At 40.8% G+C, this 24175-nt stretch overlaps 1 protein-coding gene across 9 annotated transcripts in view; it reads left to right on the top strand.

Moving 5' to 3' along the window:
• Positions 1-24175, top strand: part of COL12A1 (collagen type XII alpha 1 chain) — a 112124-nt gene that overhangs the window by 20428 nt on the left and 67521 nt on the right. For 5 of the 9 annotated variants that reach the window (XM_081187302.1, XM_081187303.1, XM_081187304.1 and 2 more), the window contains exons 6-15: positions 1020-1283; positions 2306-2470; positions 2801-2974; positions 3086-3376; positions 4655-5257; positions 6028-6303; positions 7319-7591; positions 8335-8607; positions 21709-21978; positions 23461-23727. The exons of the other annotated variants lie outside the window; for them this stretch is intronic. In XM_081187302.1, the coding sequence (XP_081043428.1) occupies positions 1020-1283; positions 2306-2470; positions 2801-2974; positions 3086-3376; positions 4655-5257; positions 6028-6303; positions 7319-7591; positions 8335-8607; positions 21709-21978; positions 23461-23727 (2856 nt within the window). The remainder of the gene's footprint in view (positions 1-1019; positions 1284-2305; positions 2471-2800; positions 2975-3085; positions 3377-4654; positions 5258-6027; positions 6304-7318; positions 7592-8334; positions 8608-21708; positions 21979-23460; positions 23728-24175) is intronic. 9 annotated transcript variants of the gene reach the window in all.

The raw sequence follows: 24175 nt of genomic DNA, 5'->3' as shown, positions 1-24175 counted from the left end.
AATTAATTTTCTTTCCCTCCTCCTATAAGAACTACACAAGACACTCTCTTTAAAGAAAGAGAGTGTTTACGTTTAAATAATACGTAACTTTTATTTAGTGTAGTTGCAGTTGCAGATCAAAATATACAATGCAGATGAATGGTACTTAAGTTGCTAAAACATTTTATATAGATTAAACCAGTGATGGCCAAACTTGGCCCTCCAGCTGTTTTGGGACTACAACTCCCATCATCCCTAGCTAACAAGACCAGTGGTCAGGGATGATGGGAATTGTAGTCCCAAAACAGCTGGAGGGCCAAGTTTGGCCATCACTGGATTAAACTGTTACAGACTAACTAACTCTGAGGCAGACAGCAGCAGAACAGTTCATACCTGCTGCTCTAACTGTTAAGATTGCTCTACTAACTGCCATAACTGTACCAACTGCCATAACTGCCACAGAGTGTATGATGTCATAGAGTTCTACAGCTCTTGCAATTAACCCTTTACATATGCATTTTGGATGCTAACATTCCACACAGAGGACCTCATTACGGTTCCTGTAAATCAGGCACCTTCAAACTCGGCCCTCCAGCTGTTTTGGGACTACAGTTCTCATCATCCCTGACCACTGGTCCTGTTAGCTAGGGATGATGGGAGTTGTAGTCCTAAAACAGCTAGAGGGCCGAGTTTGGGGATGCCTGCTGTAAATGAACAAGAATCCGATTCTAACTGTGAAGTGCCAACAAACAATTTATTTTTAGTCATATATTGCCTGTATAGTAAGGGGCTTTATACATATTATAGGTTGGATCCAGAGATCCTGTGGGTGGAGTTTCACTTATGGAATCTCCTGCTTGTGGAAGGAGAGGAAATATGTGGATTCTTCCTCTGAAAATCTATCCCTTCTAGTCAGTGTGGGAGGTGGTGCAGGAGTCAATGAAAATTGTCTCATATTTCTTTGTAGTGCATTACTTATGCTACATTACTTGTGTGGGTGTATGGCAATGGTCATTAATTTTGATAAAATTATATTTCAGGATGTTCCCTCAGTGCTGTTACAGATCTAGTTTTTCTTGTGGATGGCTCTTGGAGTGTGGGCAGACATAACTTTAAATACATCTTGGATTTCATCGTTACCCTTGTGTCGGCCTTTGATATTGGAGAAGATAAGACAAGAGTTGGAATAGTTCAGTACAGCTCTGATACAAGGACTGAGTTCAACTTAAATCAGTATTTCAAAAAGAGAGATCTCATTGAGGCAATAAAAGGAATACCATACAAAGGAGGCAATACAGTGACAGGTATGGACTTTTAAATATTATAGTAATCAGGGATGTGCACCATTCTCAAAATTCACCTTGTATCAGTAATGTTGGAAAGCAACCTGATCTGTTTTGGATGCTCTCATTGTTTTTCTGATTTGACTTGTTATTTGGGTCCAAATTAGTTCTGTTAAATCTGAAGCTCACATTCCCTCCAATTGACTATAAGAGGAATCTAGAAACTGATGGATGAAAATTGCAGGCAATAGATCTGCCAAGTGATAGGCAGACCCAACCAGGTTTTTTTGTATGCAGGGAACCCTTAAAATATATTTTGTTATTTTAAAAACTACATTTTTTCTTTTTTTCTGCCAGAATTAGAAACAGCTGGTAGGCATAGTTTCCCCTTCTGAGGGGATGAAGCCTGAGAATTATCATAATGATAGCTGCAGTGGTTCTCCCATTATCATTTGGTAGGTGGGTAAAATAGAAATCACTTGTGTGAGTGTAGAAAAACAGAAGAATGAAAACAATTTTATTGTAGTGTTTATTTTAAATTTTGTTAGAAAACAGAAAGGATGCTAACACTCCTCCCCCAAATTATTGTGGTTTGAGTGCCCTGGAGAAATAATCACTTTGATTAAAACCAGGACTTGCTCTTCAACATGAAAATATCCCGTGACCTCTCTACCCATGCACTGCACTCTACACTTCCTCCACATTCAGGGTGTTTCCCTAGTCAGTTTTTTAAAACAAATGCAGTGGTTGCTTTAATTTTACAGCAAAATGCAGTGTCACAGAGCTTTAGGGAGTCTGATCCAGCTCAAGATGCATCATTAATGGTGCAATCCAATGTGGACATATGAAAACCTCATCAGAATCAACTCAGTTTGCCTTGTCATTTTGGGCTGGACACAGAGCTGAAAACATGGATGAGTTTCAAGAGCTTATAATTTTTCTTCATTGATTGTGCTGCCTTCTTGATTTTACAAATTTTGAATTTCATCTAAACTTGGAACATCTGTGGATTTTTAAATCACAACCCATTTTCCAAATTTCAGGAGAAGCAATAGATTATCTGATTAAGAATACATTCATTGAATCTGCTGGAGCAAGAAAAGGCTTTCCTAAAGTGGCAATCGTCATAACCGACGGAAAATCTCAAGATGAAGTAGAAATCCCTGCAAGAGAACTTCAGGGCATAGGAGTTGAAGTGTTTTCTTTGGGTATGTCAGATTTCTGCAACAATTAAAGTATTAGTACAAATATTATGGAATTATATTAAAATTGTGTTAAAAGACCTGGGGAATAGTTTGGAAAAATGTATGCCTGCCAATTAAAGGATATAAAAGAAGTCACTATGTGAAGCTCTCTAGGGAGGTTGTCCCACAACCAGGAGTGGGGTTCTCTGCTGAAAAGGCCCTCTGAATCTCATATTGTGGGGGACACTCAACATTAGCTGGTGATGTTGGGGCCTGGGTAGGTAAAAGGCTATCTGGAGCATTGGTGTATCACTGGCAAACATATTCACATATTGTTACTTTCTTCTTTTGAAGGAATCAAAGCTGCGGTCGCCAAAGAGCTGAAGTTAATTGCCTCTCAGCCCTCACTGACTCATGTTTTTAATGTGGCCAACTTTGATGGCATTGTGAATATACAGAATGAAATAATCTCACAGGTGTGCTCAGGTGTTGATGAACAATTGGGTGAACTGGTCAGTGGAGAAGAAGGTAAGGGACATTTTAAAGTTTCACAAGAACTAGACTACTTGTGTACATAATCAAGCATTTCATCTCCTTGTTCTTGAGATCCAACTGGATCTTTGTTTTTATTTTTTTCAGCTATAGAGCCTGCCTCAAACCTGGTAGCTACGCAAGTCTCATCAAGATCCATTAGAATCACTTGGCATCCATCTCCTAGTGAAATAACTGGCTACAAGGTGGACCTCATTCCAATGATAGCTGGTGCCAAGCAACATTCATTGAGTGTAGGACCTCAGACTACTGCTTTTAATGTAAAAGACCTTTCACCAGACACTGAATACCAAATCAATGTGTATGCAATGAAAGGACTGACTCCCAGTGAGGCAGTGACTATTATGGAAAAAACTCAGGCAGTAAAAGTTCAAGTGGGTAAGTTATTGGCTACTAAGATTGCAGAATCGTGTTTGAATTGCATAAAAACAAAGCATTCTTGGGAAAAGATAGTTGATGTAAAAGACATAAAATATAATTTCATATTTTTCTTTTTAACTGTATTTTAGAAAAGCTTTGGGGACTGATGTTGCAAGGCAAAAAAATGGGCTTCTATTAATTTATCTAAAATGCACAGAGAGAAATAAATGGAGGACAAAGGTTCATATCCTATACATACTTACCTAAGCATAAGTTCCACTCAACAATAGGACTTACTGCTGCGTACATATTTTACATGATATCAGAGAAAGAGAGAGAGGGAGTTTGATATCCTGCTTTATCACTACCTGAAGGAGTCTCAAAGTGGCTAACATTCTCCTTTCCCTTCCTCCCCCACAACAAAATAAAAAAATTCCTTCCTGTAGCACCTTAAAGACCAACTAAGTTAGTTCTTGGTATAAGCTTTCGTGTGCATGCACACTTCTTCAGATACGAAAGTGTGCATGCACACGAAAGCTTATACCAAGAACTAACTTAGTTGGTCTTTAAGGTGCTACAGGAAGGAATTTTTTTATTTTGACTATGGCAGACCAACACGGCTACCTATCTGTAACTCCCCCACAACAAACACTCTGTGAGGTGAGTGGGGCTGAGAGACTTCAGAGAAGTGTGACTGGCCCAAGGTCACCCAGCAGCTGCATGTGGAGGAGCAGAGACGTGAACCCGGTTCCCCAGATTGCGAGTCTATCGCTCTTAACCACAACACCACACTGGCTCTCAATGCCTAATAAGATATGGTTGGGCCTGAGGCTGTCAACTGATGGCAGTGGTGCTGGCTTGGGATTTAGCAGATCCTGGACCAGTTCAGCCTCTTGGCTTCCCCACCATGGAATATTAGAAATCTAACTTCTGTTTGCCATCATCTAACTTGTTGCAGAAATGGCATGGGAAATAAAGCCTATGTACTAGACTATTATTCAGACCAGGAATCTCTACCCCAAAGTGTAACCCCCCCAAAGCTGTATGACTGCCTATTTAGTAGGTGATATCGGAGCTCATGTAGTTAGCATAGTAGCTAAGAGAATATGAATCTCTCTTCAAATCTTGCCATCCCTGTGAACACAAGAGACAAGCTGCTGTCTCTCTGCCTCATCACCACCCCTGAAATATAGGAATAATTCATGATGGTGATATGTAATGCTTTGAACACTCTGAAGTGCTAAATATATATAAAAATACTAAGTGTTCTCCCCCCTCCCCCTTTTCTTTACACAGAGTGCTCAGAAGGCGTGGATATAAAAGCTGATATTGTGCTTCTGGTTGATGGCTCCTACAGTATTGGCATCGCCAATTTTGTTAAAGTAAGAGCATTTTTGGAAGTGCTGGTTAAAAGCTTTGATGTTTCGCCAGCCAAAGTCCAAATCAGCCTTGTTCAGTACAGCCGGGATCCTCATACAGAATTCACTTTGAACAGATACACTAGAATTGAAGATGTACTTCATGCTATTAACACCTTCCCCTACAGAGGTGGATCTACAAACACAGGCAAAGCAATGACCTTTGTAAGGGAGAAAGTCTTTGTTCAAAGCAGAGGTGCAAGACCAAATGTCCCAAGGGTCATGATTCTTATTACTGATGGGAAATCGTCAGATGCCTTTAAAGATCCTGCTGACAGACTAAGAAATTCAGATGTAGAAATATTTGCAGTTGGTGTTAAAGATGCAGTACGATCAGAGTTGGAAGCAATTGCTTCAGAGCCTACAGAAACCCATGTGTACACAGTGGAAGATTTTGACGCTTTTCAAAGGATATCGTTTGAGCTTACACGGGCTATCTGCTTACGAATTGAACAGGAACTTGAGGCAATTAGGAAGAAAGGTGAGTCGCTCTTGCTGTGCAGAATTTTTAATATTGGTTGATGAAATATGAAATGGTATGCAAGTTTAAACAGAAAACTCTAAAACTGAATATAGAAAACACAGTACTAATTCTGAACTAGACACTGATACTACTAATTTAGTGAAACATAATTATGCAATAAATATCTCAAAACAATGCTAGTAAGTAAAATAAGAACCATTAAAGGAAATAATGCAAAAAAGTAAAAATACAGCATCAAAATATCATTAGAGAATCCCATGTATATTGCAGAAGTGCCCGCTATAATGCAATCGTGATAATTAACAATGTACACAAAACTACACACACCCAACTCAACAATCACACTCCACTTATGCATAGCACATCACTCCATACTCTCAATTCCACTTATTCAGAAGCATTATAGCCTCCAGCTGTGGATGCAAAGCATAGCCCTCATGGCTAATGATAGCTTTAGCCAATGATAGCTTTATCCTCTCCCCAGCTCTGCCCCCTCCCCCAGTAGGCTTTTAGGCTAGGAGTGGGGAACCTGTGGGTTTCTAAGTGTTTGGCTGTAGTTTCCATCAGCCACACCTGTCATGGCCAATTAAGAGGAATAATGGGAGTGATTATCCAGAAACATATGGAGGCCACAGGTTCCTCTGTAACAGCTTGTTAAATCAAGATGTTTCTGTATATATAGCAACCAATTGTGTTTATACACCTTACTGGAAATTGAAAAGAGATTTTCTAAAGCCTTCATTTGTTCACTATGTGCTTTTTTCCAGCAATTCACTTGGGAGCAAGGGATCTGAAGTTTTCAGAAGTGACATCTAACAGCTTCAAAACGAGCTGGTCTCCAGCAGGACCTGGTGTTTTATCTTACCTTGTCAAGTACAAGGTGGCTATTGGCGAAGACGAATACTTTGTTTCTGTACCAGCTCCGCTTACTAGTACAGTTCTTACCAATTTACTACCACAAACCACATACACCGTCAGTGTGATTGCAGAATATGAAGATGGTGATGGACCTCCTTTGAATGGGGAAGAAACAACTTTAGAAGGTATTGTTCCTATTGTCCTGCATCAATTCTCCTTCCTGAAAACCAAGATAGGGGCCCTATGTATGTGTTTGCTGCCCCTGCCCCACCAAAATTAGCTCTAGGCTTTGGCACACACCAAGTAGCCATGGTTGAATATGAATCAGTATGTATTGTGTTCAGATAACAGTTGTCTAAGGCAGAACTGTATATGAGGAACATACTAAGAGATTTACCATTGGTAAAAGAGAAAAGGTACAAGGCTGCAAGGTGTATTTACTAATCTAACAGATACATTAAAACCCTTTGGTCATTTGAGTTTCTTGGGTCCACTTCCCTGTGTTTTCTAGAGAGAGGCTATACATTGTATCTTTCTTATTTGGAAAGTCCTGTATCACAAACCAATTTGGCGTTCCTGAGGTGGTAGAACAAAGACGGATAACTCCATATTGAAGCTGATTTTTCAGCACTTCAAATGGATTAAATTTCATATTTATGGGAAATCCCACTTTCCTGCCAATGTCCTTTCTTTCTCATTCCTCCTACATATTGATAATACTGTTTGATAATACTATTGATGTAGAAAGTAGTGGGTTTTTTGTGCTATTTTTTGGGTGGAATCTCAAATGATGTCGAGGAACAGTATGTGCAGAGTCCTCTGTATCCCAGTTCTGGTTGAAAGGCATAACTTAATATAGTTCTATTCCCCCATCACCCAATGAGATAAACTGATTTAAAATTAAATTTATTGGTAAAATTTGGACCCTACCTTTCCACTGGTGTTCAAAGCAGCTAATATAAAAAATGTTGTGTGTTACATTTTTGTTGCTTTGTATTGTGTAATCTGCTTTGAGCATTATTTTAACAGGAAAGCAGGGTATAAATATTAAATCTAACCAGATGCAATTCAATAAAACAGCAATAAAATATAAGTAAAAAATCATAAAAACCAAGACAGATAAAATTTTATGAAAAACAATAAAAACAACCAGTTAAAACCATTTCATTTGTGCTTTTATATTTTATATTTCTTTTATAGTCAGGGGATCACCACGAAACTTAAGAGTAACAGATGAGACAACGGATAGTTTCAAGGTTGGGTGGTCACCTGCTCCAGGCAGTGTTCTCAGATACAGGCTTGCTTACAGGCCAGTCGCTGGTGGTGAGAGAAGACAAGTGACAGTCCCAGCAAATGAAAGAGCAACGACACTACAGAATCTGAAACCAGATACAAGATATGAAGTCTCTGTTACTGCTGAGTACCAGTCTGGGGCTGGAAAGCCACTCAATGGACATGGAAAAACTGAGGAAGGTAAGCCATCAATGTAATGGTTTTTGGGACTCCACACAAAACTCAACAGCAGAAGAGTTGCTGTGACATTTAAATATGATAGGAAGCAATAATAAACCCAGCTGGCTCCCTTGTGCATGTATCTCTGTGATTCAGGGTGTTTTGGCACTTGGTATATATTAGACCATTGTATTTAAAACTTCAGTGTGTGAAGTGGGCTGAAGCTGACCCCCCTGCATTGAAAAAGAGTGTGTCTAGCAATTCTTACCACGGCCTCAACTGACTATGTGCTTTGTCTAGGGCAGGGGTGGGGAATCTGTAGTCCTCCAGGTTTGTTTGGACTCCCAACTCCCATGATCTCTGACGTGGACCATGCTTTCTGGGGCTGATGGGAGTTGTGAACATCTGGAGGGCCACAGGTTCCCCATCCCTGTCTAGCCGTATGAGCCACATTTCCCCTCGTCTCTCAGATTTCATTCAGTTTCATTTGCATTTCACTCGTGTCAAAAATGCACATATTGCTCTGCTTTCGCTCAGCTAAAAAGTGACAGCTTGCATTATCAGGCTGCTTCAGGAGGTTGCTGTCCTGACTTGGCTGCCATATTTAAATGCTACCCTGTGTCGATTGATTGCTTTCCTAAATGTTAGTTGTGATTAATAGTTTACATCACAGATATTTCACAGGAGACCTTAAAGATAGCTAATTATTATTGCAAGGAAGTTCTTTGTCTGTTTCGAATGTTCTTCTTTTTTTAATTGTGCAGTTTTGGGAAGACCAAGAGACTTGAAGGTTTCTGATGCTACGACATCCTCGTTGAGATTATCTTGGAGTCCAGCACCTGGCAAAGTACAGCAATACTTTGTGACGTATACTCCAGCAACAGGAGGTGAAACTAAGGAAGCGACCGTAAGCGGAACTACCACCAGTACAGTTCTCAGAGACCTGGAGCCAGGAACAAGATACGATTTGTCTGTGGCTGCGTTGTATGCATCTGGAGCAGGCGATGCTCTCCCTGGACAAGGAGTCACTCTTGAAGGTAAAAACAGCTGAATCACATACCTTGCTGCTGATGCTGGTAGTTGGTACTGCAGATATACTTGTGAACAGATATCCCTCTTGGATTATGACATGTGGAGACCTAGGATTTTATTTTTAATTTTTTTGCCATAGTCATTTTCAGTTGTTTCTCTGCAACCTTTCTTTGTATAACCATTAATGTAGACATATGACTGAAAGACACCTTGGATCCCGAACCCCCTGGTACTCAGACGTTTTGGCTCCTGAACTCCGCAAACCCGGAAGTGAGTGTTTCGGTTTGCGAACGTTCGTTGGAACCTGAATGTCTGATGGGGCTTCCGTGGCTTCCGATTGGCTGCAGGAGCTTCCTGAAGCCAATCAAAAGCTGTGCTTTGGTTTCCGAACATTTTGGAAGTCGAATGGACTTATAGAACAGATTTCGTTTGACTTCCAAGGTACGACTGTACTGATATTGGACACATTCTTAGCATTTCACTGTCTGGATATATGATTCTTCCACTGATTGTGAATTGGTCCTGGGTCTGTTTCCAAGGCAAGGCTATGTTTCTGGGGAAAAGCAGGGGCACAGTTGGGGGAAGGGGCCATAGCTAAAAAACAGAGTGTGTTTTAGATGTATAAGGTCCCCTTCATCTCCCCTGGCTGTTGTATGCATATGTCCCCTAAAAGACCTGGAGGAGAAATGGATTAACCTGGCGGAGGGCTGCCAGGCAGAGTGTACAAGATTGGGCCAGATGAAACCATGCTAAGACATAAAGGCAGTTTCCTATGTTTATATTGCCATGCTTACCCCACAGTGGGGTGTTTGTGGATCAGGGTATGTGGCTCTGCTTGTCATTGTGCAACATAATGAACAACTTTATTTCTCTTTGCTTCCACTGTTTGCCAGCACAGCTTTGCAGTGGTACTCTGAATCTGTGTGTGTTTTTGTTTTTGTTAGTAAGGTGTCAGAAATAAAATGATAATGAATCACATTATACAGGATGTGAGTTCTCAGTGATAATATTTTCATTGCTAATGATATGTGCAATGTCAAGGTGGTGCATGGGCACATTAATCATGTCGAAATTTTAAAAACAAAACAAAACATATGGAGCTTTTCAAATCAGAAGTGTGCCATAGATTGGTTAAGTGAGTTAGAACCCTTTCCTCCGTGATCCTTTGCCAGCAAGAGGGAGGCTTTGTTTGCAGTTCCCTTTCAGAATGAAATGTTTCTGCTTGTGAAGGATATAGCCTGGTGTGCAAAGAGAAGTGGTTTATTACGGTACTATCCCATAGTGATCCCAGACATTTTCCAGGCTACAGGGGTACCTTGGGTTAAGAACTTAATTTGTTCTGGAGGTCTGTTCTTAACCTGAAACTGTTCTTAACCTGAGGTACCACTTTTGCAAATGTGGCCTCCCGCTGCCGCCGCACCACCGTGGCGTGATTTCTGTTCTCATCCTGAAGCAAAGTTCTTAACCCGAGATACTTTTTCTGGGTTAGCGGAGTCTTTAACCTGAAGCAGCTGTAACCTGAGGTGCCACTGTATTTATACAATTATTATTTTTTATTCCATCAGAAATCATGAGCAATATCCTATCTCTCTTTGTATCCCCACTAAGGATGGAGGAGAAATTTGATTCAGTTTGCATTTAGAGATAAATCTATCAAATTCACACATTCTGAAACAACAGGAAAACCAAAACGCATCCATCCTTCGAAATTCACGCTTGTCCAAATTTTGTGATGCACTTCTCCAACCAAATAATACTTACAAAAATGCACACACGCTTGCAAAATGGGGTTTCCACCCCTCCTCCCACTATGCATGCCCTATGCCTTTCCCAAATATGCTCTGGAGGGTTGATATATATATATATATTTACTGCTCACAGTGCCGCAGAGTAGGTCTTCGAAGAGGCTCTAGCTTGTCTTCGGCGTATCCAGTGCTATTTTTCTAGAAAAAGAGGTGCCGGAACTCACCATGAACACTTCCCTTATTCTCATAGAATGACAATGGTGCCCACCTGAGAGGGGCCAGAATTGAGTTCCAGCTCTAAAAAAGCCCTGGTCGTACCCATCCTGAGTTTTCCGCTAACTTGGCTGTAGTCACTGCCTCAAATGTTTCATTGTTACCAGCTCCCTAGAGAACTAAGGGGCTGGTTTGACTCCACCCCATGAGAAGGGGTACTAAGGAGCGATTGTATCCACCGCCCTGGTCATTTCTCCATTATACAGATCCGCCAATGCTTCAGCAGAATCGCCTGCCAAGGCAACAGGAAACTTCCCTTTGTGGTTAACCCCCTGCTGGTTTCACCCCTGCCAATGGTGTGCCTGCCCCCACTGCAGCCTGGCTTTTATGTCATCAACCCAGCTAGATGACCCAGTTCAGCTGGGGCTGGAGCAGGAGGGACTGTTCAGCAAGGGCTTCAATCCTGCAAGGAGAGAAGAATAGTTCAGGCATCCCACTGGGAAGCAGGCAACGGCAGACAGCTGGCTCCTCTTCTGAAGTTCTTGGGTTCTCACTATCTTGCACAGGGGTGCGGCCATTTACATAGTAAAGATTATGCAGTTCTTTACATGCTGGATCAAGCCAAAGGCCCATGTAATCCAGCATCCTCCTTTAATAATGGCCAACCATATGTATACAGGAAGCCCACAAGCAGGACCTGAGTGCAACAGCTCTCTCCCTACTTGTGTTTCCTAGCAAGCAGTGCTGCTTCCACAATGGAGGTAGAACATACCCATCATAGCTAGCAGCTGTTCATAGCCTTATCCTCCAAGAATTTGCTAATCCTCCTCTAAAAGCACCCCAGTTGGTGGCTAGCACTACTTCTTCTGGGGCGAATTCCATAGTTTAACTATGCACTGCTTATGAATGGCTGTTTTTTACAATCCCATTTTATGGGGTGAAGTGCTATGCAGACACTCCCCTACAGATGCTTCCACATGCCCCCCACCCCCCAACCAGGGAGAGGAATGCAGAGAAACAGGAATTGCAGCAGTATCAAGAAATAAGGATAAACTTTGTATTATTGGGGGACTAAGAGTGCCAATAAAAATCTGACATAACATGTCAAAAGATTCAAGCACAATAAAATGAAACAAGGAAGCACATCCCAGGCCATATAAAACTGAGTTTTATTTCCAGACTCCTCCCCCCACCCCCATATCAAAGAAGGTAGTGAACAAACTTATTTACTCCTAATATATTCATAAGTTGGAATCCTAAGAGGCCTTTGCACATACACAATGCCATGTCTAGGGTGCATAATTTCTGATTTTCTTTTCCGGGAGTAGCTCTTTTAAAACACACAATAAAACAATCCCACTAAAATATCAAACAAAGAAATCCGATTAAAACAACACACTGATTTAAACCGAAGAGTCAGGCCAAGAGCTCAAGGGAATGCATCCTTGATGCCCTAATCATTTATTCCCTAAATACTGATTAAAATAAACACCCAGCTGCTACATGTTAGCTTTTTAATATAAACATTAATATGACCCTAATCAAAACCCTCCTTTCTCCCTCCAGTCCTTCAATCTTTTTTTATCTCTGTTTATACGCATGTTTAATATAACTATTCAGCTTTATTGATAAGGCATAATGAAGTATACATCCTACATATATTTGGGTCTGTAGATGGCCTGGTTTCCATCTTCCAGACTTAAATATCACATGTTGTGCGAACTTCTCCATTATCGAAATATAACTTGGAAATCCCACTTGCCTCTTTCGGTGGCGGATGATGATGACTTCTATAATTTATATGAATAGTTTTTAGAATGTTCCTCCTCTGGAATGTGTTTATTCTTCAGCTGGATAAGAAAGCTATGCAAACATGTTGTAGCTGAATTTTTGGAGCTCTTGAGAAGTTTTTGCTTCTGGATTGTTTTATGATGAAAGTGAACAGAGCTCTGGCTGAGCACATAAAAAGCAAAATGTCAAAAAATATATATGATTAAATTGGAGTGCCAGAGGAGACACGGCGACGTTTTGAACTGGGCATGATGATTACAATTAACAGCACAGAAACAGAGCTAGTTTTCTCCCCAGCCCATCCTGTATACTCTTAGAGCAATCTGCCTTCAAGGGGTGGGATGAAAGAATTGTAGGCTTATTGTGTGTGAGAGAACCAAGTTATAAGGATGGTCTTGAAAGAACAAGGGGTGGAAAGCAGAAAGTACTAGAATAGGATGGATTTTCACAAAGGGCTAATTAAAAAACCTTTAGTGATAAGAAATAACTTAAGAAAAAATAAAAGTTACTCCTAGCTTGATAACTTAATGGAAACTTGTAAGTGGGATTGAGACATGCCCTACTTTTCAGAAGACAGTCTTCTGTCCATTCCAGTTCTGGTTTAGAGAGAAAGAGCCATAAGAAGGGAGATAAAGTACCATAAAGCTGCCCATCAGCTGGACTGGACAGTGGACTGAACAGGTACCCAAGTCGTCAAGGCACAATCTTCCCTACCATGGTGAGATGTATTGTGTTTGCAATTATTTCTAGGTTTATTTCTATACTCATTAGTATGTGCAAATTTATGCAAGTTTGTCCTCTTGTTCTCTTTTTTTTTTTTTTGACAATGCAGTTCCTTTTTTCAAATGGTGATCTGGAAATGTCCAGCCAATGCATAGGAGATGCAGAGTCTTATCATCTTCCTTTATATCTCCACTTCGCTTGCTTAATTATTTATTATTAATAAATATCAACCTTTCACTTTTTAATTTTCCTTCAATACCTGCCGTGGCCTTTTTTCCTCCTGCCATCAAACATAACTGTCTCTCAGTCATCTTTTCTCAGCAAGCAAGGAGTTATTGGCGCTGGCATTGGTCCAGCTGGAAAGCTATGACATGGCTAGAGGGCAGGCGAGGCCTATGAGGAGACACTTTGTGGGCTGTGCCACTGAGGCCCATCTGAAAGTGGCTCAAGCCCAACTGGTGGAAAACACTGGGTGGTATCCAGTGAACCAGCTCTGTTAGTGCAAGGATTTCTGTTTGCGCAACACAACTTTCCCTCCCTCTGTTTAGGGAATGTGGGAAGGAAAGGATGATCCATTGTGCAGTCAGAAGTCTGTGTGCTAATGGAACTGGTTTGTTGGACACCTCCCACTGCCATAATTCATTTAACATAAAGTTTAGTTTAATGGAAGGTGACTGCTTGGAATGCCGTAACTGCCCAGAGGCTATTGTTGCACAACGTCACATTTCTAGCTATCTAGTTGCTTATGTTCCTAACTAGCTATGCATCTTGTCTTTCCCAACACTGAAAACTCTTCACTATTGAAACCTGAAATGGTATCCCTGGCTGTCTGGCTTCATGGACAAACGATGCATAACTTTGTAAGAGTGATCCGTGTTACAGCAGATGAACTTTTAGATCTCTGTACTGACCCCACAGAGTCACACACAAACTTACTTTATAGCGCTTCTAAATTCACCCCATAGTATGGGACTTGGTGTGTATGTCTGCGTTCTTTGTCTACCCACCTAGGCCCTAATATAACTCTGTTCCCCAGCCCAAGAATATTCTGCTTCCTGGAAGCTGCTCACTGTCTAGGAGTTAGAAGCTGCTAAAAGTAATGTGTTTTAAATGTATAAAGAGTGTGTTCGCAGGGCCTGTTAATAGTTAAGGCATAACTATGTTAAGTGATCCTGAGTGTACATTCTTGCTTAATAACGTAAGGCAGAGGTTTTCTAACTTTTTGAGTCTATGGCTCCCTTGACCAACTACATTCTTTTTGTGGCAACCCTGTGGGGCTCAGGAGCCCAGTTATATCACCCCTTGCCTGAAGAGCTGAGAGCCTCACCCTTTATCGAACACTCTCCTTTGTGGAGTGTTCCCTCAGCCACCTCTCCTCCTCCCTTGGGAGTCCTCCGGACAGCTGCTGCTGCTGCCCCTGGTCTCTGAGCTGCCCCCAATGCCCCAAAGAGAGGTGCCTCCTCACACTGCCCCACAGGGACCTGGGAAGCACCACCTACTCAGCCCCAGAGGCGCCATTCACCTGGGGAGCTTGTAGCCTGGGCTGCTGCAACCAACAGTTGTGTAAACCTTTGGGAGGCAAGAGGGCATCAGAGGAGGGAGGGAAGGAAAGAAAGAAAGAGGGACAGAGGCCAGTGTTGCCCACGGCACCCCTGACCATCATTAAAGGCACCCCAGGGTGCCATGGCACTGGATGAAAACCACTAACGTAAGGGATGCCTCATGCTGGAAATCAGATTAAAGTTCATAGAGTTCAACACTCTTTGCAGAAATCCCAGTAACCAGCAGGTGCTAGCTAGAAGCTCTACCAAAGGGTTTCCCAAAGTTCGGTCTCCAGCTGTTTTTGGACCACAATTCCTATCATCCCCAACCACTGGTCCTGCTAGCTAGGAATGATGGGAGTTGTAGTCCAAAAACAGCTGGAGACCCAAATTTGGGACACCCTGATCTACCAGAAATTGGCCAATGGTCCACCAGAGGACTACATTGTACCTGACACACATCCTTCATGTAACCAATACTAAGATTTCATCCTGAAATGGAACATAGTATTGTTGTTATTATATGGCAGATGCACTGTCATATAATAACATACTGGTTTTCTACAAAGCTACTTACTGCTTTTCCTTGCAATTGTTGGTGCTGGATCAATTTCACATTTTGGCATAGTTAGCTTAAAAAATGAATTGGAATATTTCACCTCATCATTCTCCTTCCTATGCCCCAACCCCCCTTGGAGTTTTCCACCCCCCCCTTTTTATAGCCTGAGCCAAAACCATGGGTCATACACTAGAAATAAAACATAATGATAAACACAGCAATTGTAATGAATGGAAACCCAGTAGATGGCTAACAATCAACTTTTTCTGAGAGCTACTGTTTTTCTAATCTGTTTTTCCCATGGAGAGGAGGTGGTAAGAGCAGTTCTGGCAAGAGCTAACTTGTTTGCCTTGAGGTATTAATGTCAAATGACAAGAACATGCTGTATACTATATCTGTTAAATAGATTAATTTAAACAGAATATAGGATTATTATTATTATTATTACTGCAATTCTGGGAGAAAAACGTCTGACAGAAACTATACTATTAACTGTAATTTGCATAACCATTCTTTGAAAAATTGTCAAATGACCTATGTCTGAAAATAATATTCCATCATTGTCTTAAAGATGTTACAAATATTGGATATCAGGGCCTCAGAATAACTGATCAAAGCAGAGGAACTAATTTGCCATTTAAAGTACTCCATGTCATTTAAAGCAAGTCAGCAGAACAAGCACTCAAACATTTTATACTTGTTTTGTGAACAACCGCATTATGTTTTGAATTTAAATTAATGCACAGTGTAGTTTTTGTAGATAAACGTTGATGTGTTTTGGGCCAGTTTATTCCAGGAGATGATGTAGCCTACCTTTTGCAAATGCATTTAGCCTTCTGAAGTTACAAAACTCAGTTTAACAAAGTTATAAGAGTCCAGTGCATCTCTCTGTAAATATTGGATAATTTTTCCTTTCCCCCCATAAAACTGAAGGAAGGAAGGAAATGCTGAAGGAAATAGCACCCTTCTTTTCAAACTCTGAGAACTGCAACGCTCAAAGACTTACTCTTTTGCAAAAGAGCTCATCATATTTTATGGTTTAGTTACAGATTTTTTTTGCAGCATGCCTTTTTAATTGTAGAGAGTTATCAATCTCTAGATATTCTCTATTCTTCTGATATTCTAACAGTTAATTTAAAATGTTCTAGAGATTGTGGACTTCCTACAGACTGAATTGGTACCAGCACAAGTGACATTTCTTTACAATGAAGTTTTTAGCATAACATAGGAACGTTACGTACATGTTTTGAGTCGCAAAGGGCTTGCACCACACAAAGAGACTCTGTGTCTGCTGAGGAGATTTAGTGCTGTCTCATGCATTATTTAAATTTTGCGTACTTAGTTTTTTGGATTCTGACATTTTCAAGAGACTTTTGCCAATTGTCAAACAATCACGTCACTTGTCCTTTCTGTGGGAATGCCATATTTCTAGGAAAAAACAAATCGGCCTAGAGGAAGTGATCCATTCTGCAATAAAAGTGTTACTGGCTTCTTACAAATGCCTCTAGAATAGAAAGGCACGTTGCATAACTGCTGGAATTTTATGTGGTAAGGAAATGGAGGCATTTCCATGTAACCTAAATGATCCCAGCCAGCAGAATGATAATGAAGAAATTGAGGTTTCTGGGCCAGACTTCTCTTCTGTCTTAATTCCACAAATTATATATTATAGGCAGCCTCTACTCACCATGAAAGGTACACATTGTTTCCAGAGGATGCAGAACATCCTCCCTGGCACCTTTCCAGCAAGCAGTTTGCTTGGACCAGAAGGCATAGTGCCTCCGATCCATTTGCCAGTGCTAGGAATCAATGTATTGCTCCTTCCTTTTCCCCATAGCTTCTTGTGGATACTCCGCATCCCTTTCTATTTTAACTTCCTTGTTCCTAAATTGAGGGCATCAGCCAGAGGCGCCAGGTATACAGTTCCTCCTTGTCTTGTTACAGTTCTGCATAGGAGATAACGTTGATCATTGCATTTGTGGTTGAAGCAGGTTCACCAAGACAAAGCATTGCATTTGCCAAACTGAAATTAATGGACTTAAGTTAGTCATCTCCATTGGTTTCCCTGGTTAGCCAGTTACAGGCTGCAGTGCCAGGCAAGCTAATATATAAAAACGGATTTGCAGTAAATTAATTTGCCCAATTCATTCCAATGACCCTATTTTGTACTGTTGCCAGAAATGATGTTCATATGGAGATTAACAGTCCAATTCTTAGGCATGTCTACTCAGACATACCGTAAATCCCACTATATTTAATGTGGCTTACCCTCAGGGATTGTGCCTTGAACGAAAGGGAAGTGTGAGCCAGGTGGGACTGGAAGGGATACTGGCTGCATACTACAAACCATACATTTAAAACACATTAAAAGCACTCACATCCTGGGAACTGTGGTTTGGTAAGGGTGCTGAGAATTGCAGCTCTGTGAGGGGTAAACTACTGATCCAAGGATTCTTTGTGGGGGTGTACTTTAAATGTATGGAATGTACATAGTAAGAGAACGATATCTGGGAGAAGAGGCACAGAGTTGTGCAGGGAGAACAGAGGAAGCCCTGTTAGAAGATTCACTTGTAACTTTTTGTGGTTTCTGAGGCTTGTATACATACAGATACTGCCCATCTAGTGATAGGAAGATGGGAACCTAGAATAGGGAAACTACTTAAAGAAAGTTATTGTTTGTGGCTGGGTAAGGTGGAAACTGTGGATATGGAATTTTGGAAACATTTGCATCTAGCTGCAGCCAGGCCTTTATGAAGTGCTTCAAATATTTTCCATATTTTAATGTACCCATGCTGTGACACAGATGAAATGTTAATGATTTCTAGTGCATGAATGATGGAGACTTTGACTGCTCCTGGAGTGATTTGACACATTGACTCAATGCTAATAGTAGGTCTTGGCCTTTTTGCCTGCATCACAATGGAATAGCTTGTCATGTTGATAATGCTTGTAAATTCGATCACTTATCTATTTTTCAAAAGTATATGCTAGTGTTTCAGTCAAGATAGACCCCTCCCCATGGCAATTTTGCCTTAATGGACCTCCAGAGAAGACTGGGGGTGGGGGTGGTAAGGAAGGAGGTAATTGTAATAGTGAATTCTATTCTGCAGTGAACTTGACACCATTGTGTCTTAGCCTGAAAATCAACAACATAATGGGAGAAAACCAGTCAGTTGGATCAAAAGTCCCCTGAAACAGAAAGGTTTTTGTGATCTTCATAAAACAAAACAAAAACAATGAAAGAGTGAGCTTGATAAAACATTGCAAGTTGTGCATTCAAAACAATGAGTTGTGCAACATAAACAGCCCTGCTCCCCAAATTTAGCAACTTCACCTCTGAAGGTTGTGGTAGTAAGAGCAGACCCTCATTTGATGATCTTCACATATGGGAATCTAACTGGGATCCACTGGAACTGCTTCAGAATCAATGTAATATGCTCTCATTGGTTGATGCCTGCCTATAACTGAACTGTCTCATTCTGGAGCAAATTCTGATATGTCTTTGCCTCAGTTTCACAGTGCATCTCAGATTTCCTTGGGACACTAATGGCAAGGATGGAAACATCTGGCATGTTTCTAAGGAATAAGAACCCTTCAGAAGAAAAGAATACTGGTGAATACATTAGTGTGTGCTGACCACAAGACGTGGTTCAGACCTCAAGTTGAGGTTTCATAAAGCTGCTAGATTCAGTTTAGCTGATGATCTGCAACTGAATCCCAGTTTGGAAAATTGAAACTTCATGCTATGGGGAATTGAAAGAAAGGCTACAGGCTTTTTTTTCATTTTGACAGAATTGGGTGAAATTTACAGGCATAGTAGACCCTCCTGATTGGAGAAAGTCAGCTAAAGTAGAGAAAAATAGGTTCAGGGAATTTTATGCTGGACCTATGCTTTTGTTTAAAGAACATTTTTAAAAAACTTTTTAATTTTTTGGTAGAATTGAATAAAATTTGCAGGCACCGTGGCCTCTTTTGAAGTGCTGAATCCTGTCACATTTCAGAATGATGGCTTCTGTGGTTTTACTGCAAGGATCAACCATTACAATTTTGGGATAGTTAAAAAAGGATTCATTTACCCTCCCCATTCTTGTTTTACGGGCATTTTGTATGTGTAAATAACCCACACCACAGCAGTACCCCTTGGTCAGAAACTTGCCAAGTTACAGAAGAAATAGATCCAGGGTTTTGTATTATTATTTTTTGATAGGTACCTTTGAAGTTGTTCTTTTTCTGGTAGAAGATTAAAAGAGATTTACTTCCCTTCCTGTGATTTTATGGGTAGCAATGTTAATATGAAAGTGATGTACTTCAGGGTGGGGAATATGTGACCTGCCTTATGTTGTTGGACTCCACTTTCCATCAGTCCTAGCCAATATGCACCACAGAAGTGCCCCTAGGAAAGTAACCTGCAAAATGTCAGAAGCATAGGTGAAGCGGCTAGGGAGTTATGATGAATGGGGGAATAAAAGATGGGCCAGGCTCTGGGGCCCAGAGACCCCCAGTGGTAGGCAGGGTGGGGATCCCTGAGTGGAAGCGCCTGGGACTATGCCTCCTGACCCTCCCCACACTATGTCCCTGCCCCCAGGAGCAAATTTGGGACTGTGTTCAGGGGAGGAGATGGGGGGAGTCCTGTTGCACAATGCCACAGGTTTTATTTAGTTGGAATTTAGGGGGATATTTATTTCCATGTAAAATGTGTTTAGCATCAGGCTGCTATTCAATATGTTTTTCCTAAATGTATCATTTGACTTGCAAAGCAAGTCAACTTTCTTAGGAAAGGTGTCTGGTCAGCAGTTCCCAGTTATCTGAGGCCAGCATTTTCCACTTAGCCCTTGTGGCTTGCTTGGAAACTCACAGTAATAGTTCATTCAACAAAAACATGGTATTTTTAAAACCACAGAACATCTTAGGACTCCTGAATACTACTACTACTACTACTACTACTACTACTACTACTACTACTACTACTAATATTTTAATTGACATATATTATACTTCATTGGAAATAAATCACTTCTTCTATCTAATGGTACATATCCTAGTTCAGTTGACAATTGTTTCAAACATACAATTATTTTTGCAGTATGTCCAGTGTACAGATGTAGTCATCCAGATTTCCATAGTTAATTGTTGAAATATTATTATAACTGCAGATAGTTTAATCCTGAAGGCACACTATGGCAGAGGCTTGAAGTAAAGTAGCCAATGTAAAGTGGCCTATGTATTCATATTACATTAAAATATGGAAAGAAAAGCCATTTATTTTGAGACATCTGTACATTATATCAACACAATTTTTCCATATTTTTCCATTTGGATTGAAGTCATTTTTTGAATGTATGAAAAAGCCATATTTTGAGAGCTGAAGCTTTACAGAAGAAAGTAAAAAAAAAATACAAAAAATTTGTGTGTTTCTTTTGAAATCCAGCACCTTTCACTCTTCCAGGAAGGTTGTTCTCCTGGGGTTGTAGTCAGGCAAAGCTGGAAAAGCACTAACTAGGCTTTGTGAAGGAGTTGGGAGGACTCTAGGACCCTGTCAGAGCCTCACTCCTCTTTCCCAAACCCCAGCACCTTGCTTACTGGGTTTTGAGAAGATGTCCCCGATGTCCCCTCAACTCAGTGCCCAGTGCGTGCACATCACTCACACACAGCCCTAAATCTGCCCTTGTTGGAAGTGAAGCATAGGAAATGGCCAATGGTAATAAGTAGCTATCCCCATAACTGACAGCAGGTTCGCACAGTCAGGTTAAGTAAAAATTTAAATAAAATGGATTGTATCCAATTCTGGCCTTACATCAGTGGATTGGATTTCTGTTAGTGTAACAGGACTTCCCCATATGCTCCTCCCCACTGCAGACCACCTGGAGCAGATTTTGAGGATGTATTGGGATCTGCAGGGGAGATGTCCACTCACAAAACATATACACAGCTTTTAATAGACATCTGAAGTCAGCCTTGTATCAGGAAGTTTTTAATGTTTGACGTCTTACTTTGTTTTTGCATGTGCTGGAGGCCTCCCAGAGCAGCTGGGAAAACCCAGCCAGGTTGGCGGGGTATAAATAATAGAATTGTTGTTGTTGTTTATTTGATACCACCCAATGTGAACTGAACTATCTGCTATTTTTGAAAATGGCAATGGAGTTTCAAAGTCTATGATCTTCATAATAGAGATGCGCCAAATTATTTGTAATTCAGACAGTTTGTATGTTTTATTTCAGAACAATAATTTATTGCAGTATCTGTGAGAGTCACTAGATTTACACCCCCATTTTGAAGCAAAACTGCTTTGAGATCAGGAAAGTAGTTAAAATGGACTTTGGCCCAATGTATAGCTAAATTACATTGTGTATATTCATTTAGTGTGTGCAAAAGTTTTCTCTTGACTTCAGGCACCTGGAATTCGACTTCTAAATGAATGAATTTAATATGCATCAGTTTTGCTGTGTTTTATTTCATGGCCTTTAATGTTCTTGGTTTATTGCAGCATTTATTTACTGCATTTTAATCTACATTTATTGAATTTCTCCCTTGCAGAACGTGGCTCCCCTCGTGACTTGGTTACCAGAGACATAACTGATACTACTATTGGAGTGTCATGGACAGCAGCTCCAGGATCAGTTAATCAGTACAGAATTATATGGAAATCACTTTATGATGATCAGTCTGGAGAGAAAACCGTTCCTGGAAATGTAATAAACACTGTACTGGAAAACCTTCAGCCTGAGACCAGATATAAAATTTCAGTCTTGGCTTCTTACAGAAGTGGAGAAGGAGCTCCTTTAGAGGGAGAAGCTACAACTGAAGGTAGATATAATATAGAAACACTGGTAACAAAGATTCAAAACTTCTCATTTTATTATAATTTATAATTTAACATTAATGGGAAATATCTAGTATAGTGCCAGAAGACACACAAGGAGATGTCCTCCTTGTACTCTGCATCTCCCAATCTGTGATGTTTGGTTCCCCCAAACCCACAGAGCAGATTTTGGGGAAAGCATGGGGGTTTGCAGGGGGAAGAGAAATAGAGCATGTACATTGTACAGGTAAGCTTGCAATAGTGATGTTAATCAACGCACCTAATATTGGTAGGGACCATACTAGGATTAAAAAAGGCAGGACCTGCTGGAATTGCGCCCTGTCTATTTAGTTCTTAAATTCCTAATTATTAGTTATACTATAATTCTGAATCCTGGAGAATTTGCACCCAAGTTTGGAATATGAAGCAATCCATGTTGCCTAGTTGAGTTCCAATTCAAGGATTCGTCAAAAAGGACATTAGCATCTCAGAAGTGTTTCCATAGATTTTTGTCTTAAAACTTGAACTGAGGTTTGGTTGTGGGTGTAGTTCAATGAGATTAGCAGATGGAGTGTAGGTGGGCTACCCCCTTCTTTTATCAGACAGTCCTTGCATTCATGACAGCAGAGAATTGTTTCTTTTGCTTGCTTCCATTCATCCCATGCCAGAAGCTATGGGTTGGAAAGTTCAAGTTTATGCCAACTTTGCTGCTGCACCATCAAACAGTAAAGTCATGCAGGAGGAGCTGACTTGCCCAGCAGTCAACAGAGCCACCTGCTATGGCTTCTTTTATTGTGCTGAATGAACCAACAGGAAATGGGAAACAGTGTTTAGTGTGGCATAAAAGCAGAAATTCCAAAGTTGCAGGGAAACAGTATACCCTGTGTGAACCTGGAACTGTTTGTTCAAAGCACTGAGAGCCATTGTTGCAGCATTTTAATTATATATGGGTGAAGATTCTGTGGTTGTGAGAAGCCAAGAAGGCCTGGTTTTTCCAGAGCCAAATGCAAATATGGAGGAGCAGTTGGATTTTCTAAATACTGAGAGCACATTTCCCAAATTTGAGAAATTTTTGCTCTTAAAGGGATATTTACTAACTTTCACATGGGGAGATAGTATAGAAGCATGGCATAGAATCATAGCATTGTAGAGTTGGAAGGGACAACAAGGGTATTTTAATCCAATCCCCTGCAATGCAGGAATCTTTTGTCCAATGTAGGGCTTGAACCCACAACCCTAAGGTTAAGAGTCTCATGCTCTACCGACTGAGCTACCGAGGCAGTATAAACCAGTGCTAATCTGGAAGGAAGTTTGCAGTTTTCCAAAAGTTCAGAATCCCAAACTTTGTGGGAGAGAAGCTGGACGTGTGCATACTTGCAATATTACAGAGGGTTGTAGCTGCAGTTTATATGTCAAGTTAAGTTTCACCAAAAACAAAAACAACCCACCCCAATATGTTTGCTTTCATTTTATTTTACACTGAAAAGTGTCTCCTAGCTCTAGGACCGTGAGAGTGGATGAAGAGAAAGAGACCACCATGAGAGTTACCTGGCAGCCTGCACCTGGGAAAGTTGTCAGCTACCGTGTAGTTTACCGGCCCCGTAGAGGAGGAAGACAGATGGTTGCAAAAGTGCCGCCTTCCTCCACCACCACCATCCTGAAACGGCTCCAGCCACTGACTACTTATGACATCTCTGTCATTCCAATGTATAAAACTGGTGAAGGAAAACACAGACAAGGCGAAGGAACAACAGGTACATTGATTTCTACGCTACATGGATGTAGAGAGGGGTATGTGTGTGGAAATTCATTCCTGCAAACATGTACAGGGTGAGTCTTTTAAAATGTCCCTTGCAACATGTGTACTCTGTATCCGTCGAGCCTCTTTTAAAGGACTCACCCTGTAAGAGCTTTAGCAAGGCTGCCAAAGACTGTAAATGTTAGTTTAAGATGTCATATTTTGTCATCTATGTGTGTGTTTACAATATTATTCTAGCTATTTTTACACATGCTCCCTATCTGCTCCCAAGGTGACATGGGAGGGCCAACCTCGTCAGATGTGGTATAAGCCGCTTGTCTCCTGCAAACTACACAAGGATTCTGCTGATCTCTGTGTTAATTCTTGGTTAAGCCCAGTGACAGAAAGGGAGATTAGCAAAGTGGCACAAAGAGCAAACAGGGAATTTATATGGGATTCTTTTG

Source organism: Podarcis bocagei (assembly GCF_964188305.1).
Source record: "Podarcis bocagei genome assembly, chromosome: 3".
NCBI classification, from domain to species: domain Eukaryota; kingdom Metazoa; phylum Chordata; class Lepidosauria; order Squamata; family Lacertidae; genus Podarcis; species Podarcis bocagei.
The sequence above is the reverse complement of the archived record's forward strand: the minus strand, read 5'-3'. Positions and strand labels throughout refer to the sequence as shown.